General features: G+C 39.3%; 1 protein-coding gene across 1 annotated transcript in view; it reads left to right on the forward strand.

Moving 5' to 3' along the window:
- LOC126249038 (tyrosine-protein phosphatase 69D) overlaps positions 1 to 18006 on the forward strand; it is a 388523-nt gene that overhangs the window by 113769 nt on the left and 256748 nt on the right. The window contains exon 7 of the mRNA XM_049950657.1: positions 10664 to 10847. Within this exon, the coding sequence (XP_049806614.1) occupies positions 10664 to 10847 (184 nt within the window). The remainder of the gene's footprint in view (positions 1 to 10663; positions 10848 to 18006) is intronic.

Here is an 18006-nt window from a genome sequence, read left to right on the forward strand (position 1 = left end):
TTGGCTAATTACCCAAAATGCAAGTAACAAAAATAAATATTTAGTTAAACAAATGGCAAATAAGTTTGGTTTTTGCTTCTGTCACTGTACTTTTATCCCCTTATCTAGTTGTTTTCAGTGATTAATCAGAAGTTCAAAACAAAAATAAAAACCAGTAACGTTCATAAATGTAGTACTAGAAGTGGTGATTTACCATGTCCAGCCTTAGTGTCTTGCAGAAAGAAATGTTGTATCTGACAGTAAATCTCTTTGTCCACTCGACAAGTGATTTCAGTCCAGTAGATCATGCACATACACATGATAAATGAGATCCTCATCAAATTTCCATCAGGTGATGTTGTTTTTGCTCACTTAGATTAAGATAAAAGTCCATTTCTAAATGAACATCATACATCCTTATTTTTCACAGAGAAAATATATTTTATACGTAAATCAAGTGACATGTTGCGCAGCATAGTGAGGGATGGCAGTTATGTTCTGTGCAACATACAAATAATGTAACTTGCACATTTTGGTCAGGAGGTATGTTATCAAATGAATGAAGGAAGGCAGGTCGAAAACAAATATGTAATGAAGAAACTGTGTAGTTTATGGTGGGTAGATTTATTAGCTCTTGTGAGTATAAGTAATGATCTCAGGTCAGTGCGATGGTGTTCATTTAGATCGAAAGAATTATCCTTAACACAGATCACTGCATTAGAATAGCTTTTATGTATGCTCACTGGGTATGGTTGTGGTATAATGATCTCAGCATCCTTGAAATAGAAAACTTACCAGGTTGTCTTAGTTGCCATAATGGAGATGTACATAAATTTGGAGCTGTTGGTGCATATTCACTTGCAACAGTGTAACACTGAATTTGTTAACATTGCAATTTAAAATAGTCTGTATTATTGGATTCAAGTGTGATGCAGTTTGTTGGTTACTTAAGCACTGAGCCGTGTGATCAGTGAGCACAGTTAAACGAAATGTTCAGTATATATATAGAAGGATCCCCGATAATATTCAACTGGACATTTAAGTCAAATTCCCATTTTCAGTTGATGCTGACTTCACACACAGTTTTCAAGATACACTTTTTCAATCAGTAACATCTAGAACTGTAATAACTCTAGTTGCTGTGTTGTGCAGATAATTATAAGCTGATCCATGGGCCATTAGAGCAATTTGTTTTCCTTGGCTGTGAAATTTGAGTGATTTGAATACTTGACTTCAGGCTCTTATTGCTAGCGTATCCTATTGCACCTTAAACCAGATTATTTGAGGAATGAAACCTGTGCGCAGACATGTAATACTTGTGCCTTCTGCAAAGTCCTGTGTTTATATAACCTACTCTTTGTATTTGTGTTTGCTCGTGTATTTGTGTATGGTCTTGCCTTGCAAATATAATGTTTTCTACCTTAATTTGATGGTACAAGGTGTAAAAATATGAAATGCGGATTTCAGACAACAGATTTCGCAGTTTGTTCTATAAAGATTTGACACTGCGCATTTCGTTGTGTCATCAACAAACGTCAGACATGGATGAGTGATAAATTGGAAAAGTATACACTGTTGTAGTGTTGTGTCGTGTTGTGGTTGTTGTTGTTGTTGTTGTTCAATATGAGTTAAAATTTACACTGAACAAAGAACATTCACAGACAGCATTAATTTTTTTGTTTTCACTTGAAGAAAATGCTGACGAATCATAGAAATTACTTCAAGAAGCTTATGGTGAACATGCTCTATCACAAGATACACGTGAATGATGGTTTTGGCATTTCAAAAATGGTGTCTTCAATGTTGCAAACAAGGAATGTGGAAAACTGCTAAAAAAAAAGTAAGATGTGGGATTGGAAGCATTGTTGCACGAAGATGATTCGCAAACTCAAAACAACTCTCCGAGCAATTGGGAGTTGGTCAACAAGCTGTTTCCAATTGGCTACGAGAGATGGGAAAGATTCAAAAGACCAGTAGATGGATACCACATGAGTTGAATGACAGGCAAATGGAGAAGCGTAAAAACACAAGATATTTTGCTCGTTCGGTAAGAAAGGAAATAATTTTTGTATCGTATAGTTACAGGGGATGAAGTGGATTTATTTTGAGTATCCCAAATGCAAAAAATCATGGGTAGACCCAGACACATCGACCGCAAGACCAAATCGCTTTGGCAGAAAGACAATGCTGTGTGTTTGGTGGAACCAAAAGGGCGTTGTCTATTACAAGCTGTTAAAATCTGGGTAAATGGTTAATACCAAACATTACAACAGTTGACCGATTTGAACCATTCACTACTTTAAAAAAGGCCACAGTCATTTTTCTTCATGACGATGCTCCTTCACATACAGCAAAACCAGTTCACGACATGTTGGAAGCACTTGGCTGGGAACTTCTACCCCATGCAGCTTGCTCACCAGACTTGGCTTCTTCCAAATACTACTCGTTTGCATCAATGGGTCACGCATTTTCTGAGCAGCGCATTGGTTTATACGAAGACGTAAAAAAATGGCATGATAAATGGTTTGCAGCAAAAAGGGAAAATTTTTACTGGTTTAGCATTAACAAATCGCCCAAAAGGTAGGAAAAATGTATAATAAACTATGGAGCATACTTTGAATAAAACACTATTTGTCATTCTTCTGAATTTAAGTGGTTTTGTAGACAAAAATTCATATTTCATAATTGTGCACCTGGTAATGTGGCAATCACATCTGAACAACGGGTGAATGTCCATCTAATTAAAGAAGTGGATGTGGTATTTTAATAGCAGAGTAGCTGTCCTCAGCTCAATGGTTGGTTTGAACACCAAATTGCTTTACTAGGAATGATTCTACAGAAGGTGTTATTTTCTTAACTTTCTCAGACTATAAATGGACCTACTCAGCCATGTATAGGGGGACCTACAGCTTAACATGACCTCCAAACCATGGTGCACTTTTGACATTTTCCACATGAACAAATCTCTGCCAGATGTGAAAGAAGTTATAAGCAACAGAAGAAATCCTAGGGCCATCTGGGAATCGAACATTAGACGTTAGAACATAAAGTAGTCCCTTACATACTGAACTACCAAACCCTGCAGTATTTTTAATAAAAAAGAATTACATCTACATATATACAACTGCTCTGAAACAAAAAATTGCTGAGACATCAACATGAGTTCAATATAATGTTCCTCAAACCTCTGTAGCGTGGTTCTGGCTCCGAGACATAGACAATTATACTGCTGAAAGATGCCATCACCGTCGGGGACGACATCAAGCATGAAGGGATGAAAGGGGTTCGCAACTGTCAACATGTACCCAGTTATTACCACAGGCCCCATGCAAGCGCAGGAAAATTTTTTATATGGCGTAATACTGCTCCCACTACCCTGCTTCCATGGCGCACTGCACGCACGTATTGAGCTGCTGTTCACATCAGTGACGGCATTTGTGGAGATGATCATTGACATGGTGTAGCAAAAATGTGATTCAACTGAAGAGCTGACTCATTTCCATTGGACGAAAGTTGAATACCAATGGTCTTGAGCCCACTGCAGTCATATTTGATGATGTCGTTGTGTTAAAATGTGAACACGTAAGAAGGGTCTGCTGTGGAGCTCCACGTTCAACGATGTACAATGCAGTGTGTGCTCCAAAACACAAAGTATCAGCATTGTGATCTTTCGGTAGAGATGCCACAGATCAATATCTATCCTACTTTACAGAGCAGACAATCCTCCAAACCCCACATTCTGTGAAGAGTCATGATTGTCCAGCCATTTAGCTCCTAGGGGTAGTTTCACTGTCATTCTACCTGTTTCTGTAGATGTTCACGGCAGTAGCTGAACATTCGATGCCCTTCTCCAATTTTGAGATACTTGTTCACAGACTCTTTGTAATAATAATCTGCCCTTTATTGATGTTGCTTATCTCAATGGATTTCCCCATTTGTAGCCCATATCTTTGTTAGGGTGATCCCCTGTCTGTGTCTGCTCCACTTACATACTTTAGTTACTGCATCACGTGCTCGCAACACCACCAGGTGGCGACCAATGTCACAGTGGGTAGTGGTCATAAAGTTTCAGTTGATCAATATATCTTGTCTAAGTCATTTTCAATTTGGTTATCTTCTGATGACTTTATTAGATGGTAAATGACAGCATCATCTGCTAACAATCTAAGATGGCTGCTCAGATTGTCTCCCTAAATCATTTATATAGATTAGGAGCAGCAGAGGGCTTACAACACTTCCTTGGGAAACACCAGACATCACATCTGTTATACTCAATGACTTTGTCAGTTACTACGAACTGTGATCTTTCTGACAGTAAAGTATGAATCCAGTCATACAACTGAGATGATACTCTATAGGCATGCAGTTGGATTAGAACCTGCTTGTCAGGAACAATGTTCAAATCCTTCTGAAAATCTAGAAATACAGTGTTCTGACCTATTCTGTATACCACGGGGAATCAGATCCATCTCTTATTAATTTGTTTGGTATAAATTTCTCAATTGCCACTGATACCACTTCTTGGAATTTAAGCCACATCTCATCCACACTTCTGTAGTTTTATTTTTGGTGGATTTAGATGTTATGGCATTCAGTCTTGCTACAGTGATCTTGTGGTCACTAAATCATATTTGCTCACGGTTATTTGTTGCTAAGAAGTCTCATATGTTATGGCAACCATGTAAACTTTGAGTGGACTCCTGAACTAATTGCTGGAAATAATTTTCAGAGAAAGTATTTAGTGCAATTTTGGATGATGTTTTATGCTAACCACTGACTTCAAATGTTTATTTTCATCATCATATCAAGGGTAGGTGGAAGTCACCACCAACTATAATTGAATGAGTTGGGTACATATTGTGAATGAGACTAAAGTTATCTTTGAATCTTTCAGCAAATGGATCATCTTACATTAGTGCAGTGTTTGTATTTGACAGTGTTTGTAAGTTCAGTGCAATGACACTGGGACATCTGGAGATTTGGGTCGATCCTGGAAGTGTGCTCAGTTAGCCATAATGGTTAAGGTGACCATTTGCAGCAACCAGGAAATACGGGGTCAAGTTCCAGTGCAGCATAAATTTTCATGTTTCCAGTAAATTGTATAGCTGTTGTGGTACCACATTCACAGTTTACAAATACATTTCAGGTATCATCTTAGTCAGAGGGTCGATGAAGGAACCAACTATTGATGTATTTTGGTTGTCAAGTATAACCTTTACCCGTACTAACTCAAGGGGACTATCTATCTCAATTTGACTAAAAGATAAATATATCTAAAAACAAAGATGATGTGACTTACCGAATGAAAGCGCTGGCAGGTCGATAGACACACAAACAAACACACACACACCACACACACACACACACACACACACACCACACACACACAATTCAAGCTTTCGCAACAAACTGTTGCCTCATCAGGAAAGAGGGGAACGAGAGGGAAACATGAAAGGATGTGGGTTTTAAGGGAGAGGGTAAGGAGTCATTCCAATCCCGGGAGCGGAAAGACTTACCTTAGGGGGAAAAAAGGACAGGTATACACTCGCGCGCGTGCGCGAGTGTATACCTGTCCTTTTTTCCCCCTAAGGTAAGTCTTTCCGCTCCCGGGATTGGAATGACTCCTTACCCTCTCCCTTAAAACCCACATCCTTTCATGTTTCCCTCTCGTTCCCCTCTTTCCTGATGAGGCAACAGTTTATTGCGAAAGCTTGAATATTGTGTGTGTGTGTGTGTGTGTTTTTGTGTTTGTTTGTGTGTCTATCGACCTGCCAGTGCTTTCATTCGGTAAGTCACATCATCTTTGTTTTTAGATATATTTTTCCCACGTGGAATGTTTCCCTCTATTATATTGACTAAAAGATAAACTACATGTGGTACACCTAATAGATAGGCAAAGTAACTGCCCCCCCTCCCTCCCTCCCTCCCTCTCTCTCTCTCTCTCTCTCTCTCTCTCTCTCTCTCTCTCTCTCTCTTTCTTTCCTTTTAATCTGACTGTGTGTGTGGGGGGGGGGGGGGGGGGGAGCTAGGGAATTATTTGGACCTGAAAGATGGAGAGCCAGATGGCTTTGAGCTGCAGTGGCAAAATGTGGATTAATTGTGGTAAGTCGGGTGTAATTCCAGATCAAAAGGAAAGGGTAGTACCTAGCCAGTACTAAAAGAAAGGAAGATATGCTAAGGTAGTGTTTCAAGAGCAAAGGATGTACTAACAGGACAGTTACACCTGCCATCAGCGTGGTTCGGGTTCAGAGGAGGTAGCACTGTTGTGGGAGGTGGGGAGGGGAGGGGGGGGGGGAGCTGCAAATGCCATGGATTTCAAATTAGCTGTTGACGTCACTGGTACTATGGAGTGGAGCATGTTGAGCTACAGTATGGTAGAATCACAGTTAGTTGCAGTTTAGTGGTGGGTATTCGTACAGTTAAACAGTTGTCAGACTCATAAAATACATTCACAGTAAATGCAGCTCATCTGATACATAAGCTGACTGCTTTCCGGCATGGTTCTACTTTCAAATGGGTAGGAAATGCCTGTCACTATACTGCAGAAGATGATGATGGATGGCTGCGTAGAACAGCTCTTACACCTCGTGTATCCGTAGAGTAATGACACTTGATGGGCAGATTTGGGAGCAGGACTTGCATAATGATGGATTTGGATACTATGTAGGTTGGGTGATAAGTGGAATGAGTGTAGCATTTTGTGTAGAATGTCCCTTATCGTAGAGCACAATGAGAGGTGATCAAAGCCTTAGTAAAAGATATAGTTGAGTTTCTCAAGGGTATTATTGCATGATAAGGGGTAGAAAGGAGAAGGAAACTTTTCATAGTGAAGTAAATAGCTGCTGGGCAATTTCTGAAGTGCTAGCCAGTGCACTCAAATGCTTCAGTGGGAAAGGTTTAGCCATGTCACATGATATGTGGAAGAGCAGTCTTCATACTACAAGGGTGTGTTGAAAAATAATGCCCCCAAATTTATGGGAAAACTCATAAGGCTTTTTAAATAAAACAAATGTTATTAACATTCTGCATCTTTGTTTATTATGTCTACATATTTGCAGCCCCCTGCTACTAGAGGGGCTCCGAATTGTAGCTTGCAATATGGCAGTGTGTAACGTAACTATGTTGGAGCACGAGAAACGGCATGCTGTAATCAGGTTTCGAATTTGAAGAGCTCCTCTGCACATGAAGCACCTGTCCTTTAGCATGACAATGCCAGACTACACATAAGCACTGTAACATCAGCAACAGTTTGACATTTGGGTTCACTGTCATTTATCATCCTCCATTCAGGTCCAACTTGGCCCTATCCGATTTTCATCTATTTTCAAAACTTAAAGAACACCTTCGAGAACACCATTTTGATAGTGATGAAGCTATGCAAGCAGAGCTGAGGTTGTGGTTCTGTCAACAAAGTCAAAGTCAGACATTCTACAGTGAGGGCATTAACAAAGTGGTCTTTCATAATTTGGAGGCATTACTTTTCAACATGTCCCTCTGTGGATACAAGGAACAGAGCAAGAGGAGTCCTTTTACTTGGTGAATGTTAATTGCATAGTGTGGACCTTGCTGAAGTGGGGATGTTAGTGTGCCTCAAAGATATAGATTTTAAACTGTAGGCCTTTCCAGGGGCAGATGTGGATTCTGACCACAATGTATTGGTTATGAACTGTAGAATAAAACTTCAGAAATTACAAAAAGGTAGGAAATTAAGGAGATGAGATCTGGATACGTTGAAAGAGCCACAGGTTGTTGAGAGTTTCAGAGGGAGCATTAGTCAACAACTGGCTACAACAGGAGAAAAGAATACTGTACGATACGAATCGATAGCTTTGATAGATGAAATACTGGAGGCAGCAGAGAATTAAATAGGTATAAAGCCAAGGTCTAGTCGAAATTCTTGGGTATAAAAGGAGATATTGTATTTAATTGATGAAAGAACAACATATAAATATACAGCAAATAAAGCGGGCAAAATGGAATACAGATATCTAACAAATGATATAGGAAAATTTAAAGAGACCTTTAGAGAAAAGAGAAGCAACGGTATACATATCAAGAGCTAAGATGGCAAGCCAGTACTAAGCTAAGTATGGAAAGTTGAAAGATGGAGGGATTGTAAAGAGGGTCTATACAAGGGAGACAAACTTGATGACAATGGAATAGAAAGAGAAGAGGAGGTAGATTAAGATGAGATGGTAGGAGATAATCTTGATCATGCTGAGCCCACAGCTGAATTAATAGTAACGATGAATAAAAACTACCTCATTTTGTATTTTTACACATTTATTGTATTACAATTGGTTTTGTTTCTTTGAACACCTTCACGTTGCCTTACACTAAATCCTCCTCCAGCAGAACTCTGGGAGGGTTTAATATAAGGCAACCTGAAGATGATCAAAGAAATGAAACTGGTTGTAATACAGTAAATGTGTAAAAATACAGCAAATGTGTAAAAATACAGCTGAGGTGGTTTTCGTTAATCATTTATATGAGATGGGCGGAGTTTACAGAACACAAAAGGATCTAAATTGAAACAAGCCTTCTGGAATAGATAACATTTCCTCAGAATCATTGAGATTCTTGGAAGAGCCAGCCATGACATAATTATTCTACCTGGTGTGCCAGATATGAGACAGGTGAAATACCCCCATGACATAATTATTCTACCTGGTGTGCCAGATATGAGACAGGTGAAATACCCTCAGACCTGAGGAAGAATCTGATAACAGGTGCAGATACTGAACCACCAGTGTAATAAGACATGGTTGCAAATTATTGATTTGAATAATTTACAGAGGAATGGAAAAATTGATACAAGCTGACTTTGGGGAAGATGCGTTTGGATTCCGGAGAAATGTAGGAACACTCAAAGCAGTTCAGACCCAATGGCTGATCTTAGAAGGTAGGTTGAGGAAAGACAATTATTTATAGCACTTACAGAATTAGAGAAAGCTTTTAACAATATTGACTGGACTACAAACTTGGAAATGGTAAAGATAGTAGGGATAAAGTACAGAGAGTGAAATGTTATTTACAACTTACACAAAAAGCAAATTACAGGTAGAAGAATCAAAAACATGACAGGGAAGCCATAGTTAGAAAGGAGTGAGACAGAGTTGTTGCATATTCCCAATATTCCTCAATCTGTACATTGACAAGCAGTAAATCAAACCAAGAGGAAATTTGGAAAGGGAATTAAAGTTCATGGAAAGGAAATAAATACTTTGAGATTTGTTGATGTCATTGTAATTTAATTGGAGTCTGCAAAGGATTTGGAAAAACATTTGAATTGAATGTATAGTCCTGAAAAGAAACTATAAGATGAACATCAACAAAAGAAAACAATGGTAGTGGAGTGCAGTCACATTAAATCATCTGATTCTGAGAGAATTAGATTAGGAAATGAGGAACTAAAAGTAGAAGATGAATTTTGCTATTTGGGCCACAAAAATAACTGAAGATGTCCCAAGTAGAGAGGATACAAGACACTGAGTAGAAATATTCCTTAAAAAAAAAAGAGATATTTGTTAACATCTAATATCAATTTAAGTGTGTTTTCTAAAGGCATTTATCTGGAGGTGCATTGTGGATGTCAAGCAGTGCAGACAAGAAAATAAAACATTTTGAATAATTAACAGTAGACAGGTAGCAAAAATAGTAAATGAAGTGGTACTGAATCTATTTTTTTGGGGGGTGGGGGTGGGGGGGGGGGGGGGAGGAGGAGGATGGCAAATTATTGCACAACTTGTCTAAAACACAAGGATTAGTTTGTAGGACACATCCTGAGGCATCAATGAGTTGTCATTTTAATAATGGAAGGAAGTAAGGGTGTAAAAATTGTAGTAGTAAACAAAGGGATGAGTACAGCAAGAAGGTATGTTGCAGTAGTTACATAGGGATGGAGAGACTTGCACAGGATATACTAGCATGGAGAGCTGCAGCAAACAAGTCTTGGGATTGAGGACCACAACAACAGATCTGTTGACAGTGAAATGCCAGTTTTCAGTGAATAGTGTTTCCTGGATAACCTAAACTAAAGTTTGTGTACAGAGAGATTAGGCTGTATATTTTTCAGGTAGAAATTATTTTTGCTTCCAGTATCGGAACACAACTAACATCTTGTGATCGGCATATTTCAGTAACATTGATCTATTGTTTACAGCGTGGGCAAATGATACTATGCAGCAAGTATTAAAATAGACAAATTGTTCCTATGAATTATCTCAAAAGACCGACTGTTCAGTCTCCAGGAAAAAGTTGCGACATCCAGTTGTTACCAAAATGCTTCACATGATATGGTTGCTCTTTCTATAAATATTGTATTTATCATAGACAGTTCATTGATGTTCATTACTGGCTTCCCTACACATGGACATGGAGCTGTTGTAGTACATCTGTTAATTCATTTTGTTGCCATTTCTGTGAGTGATTTCCCCCCCCCCCTCCCCCCCTTTCTACACTTTTTTTGTTGTTTTTCAGAGGCAGCTGACTGAAAGAGACCTTGAAGTATTATATTATCTGATGAATACATATTGCTTGTTTTATTGTCAGTTGTAGTTTGTTGTTTGGTAGTAGAAGATATGAAGTATTTTTGTATTATAAGAAAAAACAAATGCCTTCCTTTTTGGGTGGTGTTGTTGCTGGTAAGAAAAAAAACGCTCATTACTTATTTCTTGTGGTATAGCACATGAAGAATGGAACTGTCCAGTGGATGTTCAATCAGGAGAAAATTGGAGGCGGTAACACAAGCTATGTGATAAAAGATCTTGAACCCAATACAGCATATTTTCTACGCCTTTATGCAAAAAACTCCATTGGAACAAGTAATTTTTACACTCATCCGACACCAGTCAGTACGTTAGAAAAAGGTAAGTTTTTTCTTCTGGAAATTAGTTCTAAAATTTCATCGTGAGGATTTGTGTGTCCTGTGTGTTGAAATTGTTGTCTCCATTGCACAGACCTAGTCCTTTCCCATGGTTATAAGCAAGCTTAACACTTTCACCACCATTGTGACATACGTGTCCAACAATAGGTTATCAGAGAACCAGTGGGAATTTGGTGCACAGTATTGCTTTGTACCATGTGTCAAATTTCTTTGTGCAAAAACTGTTTCACATTGTATCACACGTAAGAGAATCATTGTGACTGTCACTTGAAAGACCGAATTTGCATGTAATTATAAAGAGCTTGTCATTGGGAATAATCTACTGAAATAACAAATATTTGTAATCAAAAATATGATCCAAGAGCCTTTCTGAAAATATATATCGTAAATGAAAGTACAGGATTTCATAACCACAGGGACACATAGGATCCATGACAAAACAACAGTGGGAGACACATTTCCCATCCCTCCCCACACTGGAAAATGAAATGGTGGGAAATAAATTTTTTCATACTGTTACTTTTGATAATGACATCAAAATAATCATACATTAACACCTTTCACTCTGAAAAAAATTGGTAGTGAAGGGTTAAATGAAAAAAATTCCATTAATACAATATACCTGTTTAATCTGTTGGGAAGCCAGCATCTGAACAGAACTCTTGCAGGATCAGATGTGTCAGAATTGTCTGATTTTTTCATCACTGACTTTTAAAGTTAAGGGCATGACATAATACTAAGTAAACAAGAGTCATTGAACAGTCTGTGCCTCAACATACCTGGCAGTTTAAAGAAGTTTTTGTCAACTTCGTGCTTAAATATAAGTAAATAGTGTTTGTTTCCTGTTTAAATTTTAAATATCTATTTTGTGATTGGTTTACTGACAGTCTGCAAAGACAGGGAATGAGGAGAAATGAAATTTGTTACTCTAGCTGTATGGCTCTGATTATAATGTTTAATGCAGAAGTTAGTGTGATATAAGAGAGTGTAAAACTGTATAGTTTTTTTTTAAGGAAAGGAAAAAAGTATCGCTTCATCACGTACAGTAGTGAAATCAGTATGAAGGCAGGATTCCTAGGAAAGTAGTGTCTGAAGCATACCTGTATTGAATTTACTGTGGAAGATGGAAGTAGTAGATACATATAAGACATAAACAGTCATGATGGAATTGCATAGTTTCTTTCATAACATGAGTAACAAAATAAGGCATTTGCATTTCCTGGATGGAAAAGGGTATAAAGGTACTCATGTCCTGTTGTGTTAATGCATTGTTAGTGCTTTGTCCAACTCCATTCTTCCTAATTACATCAAAAATTATCAGCATTGATTTTGTTAGTGTTTGTAGTTTTTGCAATGAAATTATCATGTACTCTTCTCGTTTCACTCTTTTCGGCTCACATAAGACCTCAAATTGCCTTTATTGTGATAACACGCTTTGCAAGTATTCCCCAAGGGTTATCCATGGGATTAATATCCAGGCTACCTGGAGGCCAGGGCAAGATATCAATATCTTCATTGTCAAACCATTTTTCTTTGTGCAGAAACCTGCACAATGCATTATCTTGATGAAACATTAGACTTTCGTTCCCTAGGTCCTCATACATTTTGATCCAGTCTGTCTCTAGCATCTCAGTGTACATACAGTATTAGAGTTTGTTCTAGTGTTCACCAAAGCAATGCGTGTTTTATCTCTAGTGCAGAATGCTGGCAAATCATAACACTTTCATCACCAAAATTTCTGATCATTCTTACCTTTGGCTCTATTCTCTGCTCATACCAGTCTTACTGAAATCCATCTGGACCATCTAAATTAAACTATGTGTCATCACTAAAGATCACTTTATCCCATTCTTAATTCCATGACATAAGTTTTTCAACAAACTCCAGTCAAGTCTGTCTGTGTTAGAGTAGGTTTCTACAGTTGTTTCTTGAATGCAAGTTGTTTTCATTTGACAAAATTTGCCACATGTGTCTGGCAGTTACTGGCAACTGTAAATCAGCAACAAGTTGAGAAGAATAACAGTCTGTGGCCCTTGCTCTGTGCAAAAGTAACCATTTCGATGCCTTAAATAATTTTCTACTTTGTTCATATTTTCCATCCTGTCCATATTGTGCACTGAATCTAACAAAATTATAAATCACTGTACTTGAACAGTTCAGCTTCTTGATGATTTGACAATTAGAGAGTCCTATTTCCTTCTACGCACCAATTTTTGCTTTTTTGTCATGCATCAACTGTTTTCTGTGTGGCTATGTCGGAATCATGGTTTATGTACACAGTATGCACTGTCACTAATGGTGTCTGTTTCCTATCTCTAGGAAAGTCGTATACACATACACTAACAGTGCATAGAGCTGACTGCCTTTATACTGAGTTCAGCCTTCTACCACCTGAATCATTGATGTCTACTGACATTATATGCGACACCATTTGACCACATTTGTCATTATCCTGGATCTCATATTGCATATACACTGTGTGCATCTATTCCAACCAACAATGTTAATTTTCCTACTGATTTCCATACCTTTATGCCGTTTCCCACTACTGTATGAGGGCTTGCGGAAATAACGCTTCTGAATTTTTTACGTGAAAACTCTTAAAGCTTTTTAGGTAAAACAGGCGTTGTTGATATTCTACATCTTTATTCTTCTTGTCTACATATTTGCAGCCCTCTTCTTCTAGAGGGCTCTGAATTGTAGTGTGTAATGTGACGGTGTGTAATGTAACTGTGAAGGTGTGTGGAAGCTATGTACTGTAATTGAGTATCGAATGCAAAGAGCTCATCCACATGTGGAGCATCCTCTCCTTGAGAATGACAGTGCCAGACAACACAAGAAAATGGCTTTTATACAAAGATAAGAATTAACATTTGGTTGAGAAGGTAATTAGCTGGTGCACGGATTGATGGTGTAGGATCTCACACTCACCATTTACAGCAACCATATACTAATAGCTTCACAAGAGTGAGTTTTCCATAAATCTGACACCCTCAACAGCTATTTCATGGTGAACAACTATAATGTTTTCAGGTACTAATTAAATTTAACTTTAATTCGTTTTGCATATTTAAAATGTATGAGTAAGAATAGGTAAGAAACAGTAAGGCATGTTATAACATTAGTCAGTATGAGATTACTAGTTAAATTACATTCCTCCAGCCTTTGCTGAGGTGCTAGGATAAATCATGACACATCTCATCATAAGCATATAATTGTACTTTTAATGTGCACACCCAACCAGCTGACTACTGTGACAATCTCCATGAAATCAAAGACGCCTGTAACTGTTTATATTGCCATCCTTTGTGAACACCCAAACCGTAGTGTCGGCAGACTTGCCAACACTACGTACACTAATTGAAAGAGGCGGCCAAGATGCACGCGCTAACTCACGAAGGATGGAGTGAGGTCTGAAACAGGATACGTAATGAATGCTATAAAGAAAAGTACGTAGCTTCTCGAATACTTAACTTTAATCCATCCTTTGTATACATCGTTCTTGATGAGACATCTGGAGATTGTGGCGATACAAGTGAGACTCTTTAGATACAAGCTATCTAAGGCTAATGGCGCCTTGCTAGGTCGTAGACATGGACTTAGCTGAAGGCTATTCTAACTGTCTCTCGGCAAATGAGAGAAAGGCTTCGTCAGTGTAGTCGCTAGCTAAGTCGTCGTACAACTGGGGCGAGTGCTAGTCCGTCTCTCGAGACCTGCCGTGTGGTGGTGCTCGGTCTGCGATCACTGCCAGTGGCGACACACGGGTCCGACATGTACTAATGGACCGCGGCCGATTTAAGCTACCACCTAGCAAGTGTGGTGTCTGGCGGTGACACCACACAAACGTCCCCAGGGAGTCTAACCTGATATGGAAACTTGTGTTGTATTCCAGTCTTAGTTTAATGTTGCTTGTTGGCTCAATGCCAGATTACGTATCCAAAGTGTTAGGACTCTATCTGTCATTTATTGCTTCTTTCAGCTTTTGCAATGATTTGCTGATGTGAAAAATACCAAGTTGCACTGTTGTTTGCAGTCCATGTATACTCCTTATCACAACCTGGGTTGTTTATAGGATATCGATTATGGCTGTTCCACTTCATTTGTTTGTGTATTGTTACTACACTCATGTTGATTAATTTGTGTGTGATACCTTCATCTGGGTCTGACACCTACTTTTTGCAAGCTTTTTACAGAAGTATAGGCCATAAAGTTGCCCAATACCCACCATAGTAGTCAGTTCATGTGGTGGTAGCACCTGGATTGAATGAGGTATTTTTTCTCACTGAATCTATTGTTTCACAACCAGTTTTGTCTTTTTAAGCCATTGTCCTGTGATTATCTAAAAAAGTTATCAGCCATTGGTTGTGACACCCTGCAAGTCTCTCTAGACAGATCTGAATGTTTCAGTGCAGATCATTATGACCTCAAGAACTTTCCTCCTTGGCCACACCATAGGAGGAAAAGAAAACCAAACAACTTGTAGACACTTACTCCCCTCAATTCCTGGTTTGCAATTGAACTGATGGAGGGTCCTTTCTAACAACTAATCCAATATTATTTGTATATAATATCAAAAATGTATTTGGAGAAACCTCCTCCCTCTTAATTGGAACACCAACTCCTACCCACACCAACTCCTATCCAGTCCTGAGCATTACTCTCTTAGAAGAAACTTGTTGACATACTTGTCATTGTAACACCCTATAAGAGTCGGAACATTGTATGACATTTAATTTTTCATTGGGACTTAATACTGCAGGCAGAGGAACGCCACACACACACACACACACACACACACACACACACACACACACAAATCTGGAGAAGAGGAGGGTCCACTCCATTGTCATGTATGCCAAGGCCTACCAGACCACAAGGTTGACAGTTGGGTATTCATCCTCACTTGTGAGGGGGATTTAATGCCTGAAGAAGTTAAAAATTGTGGTCTGCTGTTGTGATATGAAGCTATATTTCCCACCCTCAATGCGGAGCTCTAAATGCTGATGATTTGGGCATGTGTCTTTCAGTTGTACGAACAACTTAATTTAGACTGGTGTGATTGGCCACTTCATGGAAACACCCCATGTGAGCAGCCACCATTCTGTGTCAGTTTTGGAGATGATCTGCCTCCCACCCCACCCCCCTCCCCCTTTGATCACCAAAGTGAGCAACTTAAGATCTCTGATTAATCATGGCCCAGTGGTATTGAATTTTGCCTCAACTGTGGCTATGTCATAGGCAGTACCTCCAGTACTTACTCCCTCCATTCCATTGATATCAACTTCTGGTAGTTGTGCAAATAAATCGGCCTATGGGGGAGATAGCACCCCCCCCCCCCCCCGCCCCCTCCTCTTGTTTCCTACAGCATCATATTTGGGCTCCTTGACTCTCCACACCCAGATGGAGCAGCAGCATCCTCCAGCATCTACTGGTGACAGAGCTCTGTTTATTATTACGATCTCTGAGATCAAATCTATTTGTAGATGAGTTTGGCATATTATGATACCGAATGAGGTGGCGCAGTGGTTAGCACACTGGACTCGCATTCGGGAGGACGACTGTTCAATCCCGCGTCTGGCCATCCTGATTTAGGTTTTCCGTGATTTCCCTAAATCGCTCCAGGCAAATGCCGGGATGGTTCCTTTGAAAGGGCCGGCCGAAGTGGCCGTTCGGTTCTAGTCGCTGCAGTTTGGGACTGTGAGACCGCTACGGTCGCAGGTTTGAATCCTGCCTCGGGCATGGATGTGTGTGATGTCCTTAGGTTGGTTAGATTTAAGTAGTTCTAAGTTCTAGGGGACTAATGACCTCGGAAGTTGAATCCCATAGTGCTCAGAGCCATTTGAACCTTTTTTTTCCTTTGAAAGGGCACGGCCGACTTCCATCCCCGTCCTTCCCTAATCCGCTGAGACCTATGACCTCACTTCTGGTCTCCTCCCTAAACAACCCAACCCCATATTATGATTTTTCAGCTTGTACACATCATACTGTTATGATAGATGTCTATGCAGTGTGACCACAGCATGAGATTTTTGCCATCTTGTCCATATGGCAACAATTGACTGTAGAGCTTTGTCCACAGTTGTTGATTCACCGTGAACAGTGTATCACTCATGGGCTTCTCTCCATCAGTGGTTTAATGTTACTTACTGTGAGCTGGATAGAAGACCTGTGCCATTGCAACTTCGATTATCTAGAAACTACATATGTCCATGACCGCAATGTCCACATGAATGCAGTCTTTGGCATGCTGAGTATCAAAGTATAATGTTTTCAAACAAGTCTTGCATCAACTTGTACTGCAGTGATGGCTTCATAAGTGTTAATGCTACTGTGGGACTGAAAGTGGCAGCAAGTGTTGTTGAGAAGTGAATGGTATCGACACAAAGTGTGATAGTTTGGAGCATTATTGGATACAATGTGATCTTGACTCCTATATATTGAGTGTAGTCGGAACGTGAATCACTACATCAGGAAGGATTTAGTGCCCAAGAGACTGCTCCTGTAAAGATAACTCAACAGGACAATGGCCTAATATATGATGAGGATCGCATAATCCTTCTTTGAAGACTGACAGGTACCATTGCTTTCCTCATCTGTGTGGTCCATCTTGATACATTACTCATAAAATAATCTGGAATGAGATTGCCTGGAAACTTTTTCATCACAGTCCATGGTTAATCACGGCATGTCCAGAAAGTAAGAATACTTCTGAGCCTCCGATGATTGAAGGGTATTTTTTCCCCAAAGCTGGCAGCACTGCATTCAAGGGCAAGATGTTGGTAGTAGAATGCACACTCATTTGTCAAGTCGACTGAAAACTCTTGTTCTAGTGTCATGATGAAATGAGTGTCTGTTCCAAATTCCACAAACTTTGAGATGAGGAGCATTATCCAGTTTTGTCTGGCAGATGGAAATGTAATGTTCCAGATTTTTAACAAAATCAAATCTGTTTATGAGGGTAGTTTCAAGAATTCTGCTAATGCGTACAAGTGACGTAAGTTTAAAGCTGGCAGAACAAAGGAGTGGACATGCTTCAATCATGGCTGATGAGGTGCAGAACAAGATCAAAAAATTATTCGTGGTGACTGTCAGTTGACTTGACAAAAGTGAAAACAATGTTTCCTGAAGTCTCCAGATTGCTT

The sequence above is a fragment of the Schistocerca nitens genome, chromosome 3 (genome assembly GCF_023898315.1).
Source record: "Schistocerca nitens isolate TAMUIC-IGC-003100 chromosome 3, iqSchNite1.1, whole genome shotgun sequence".
In the NCBI taxonomy this organism is placed as follows: domain Eukaryota; kingdom Metazoa; phylum Arthropoda; class Insecta; order Orthoptera; family Acrididae; genus Schistocerca; species Schistocerca nitens.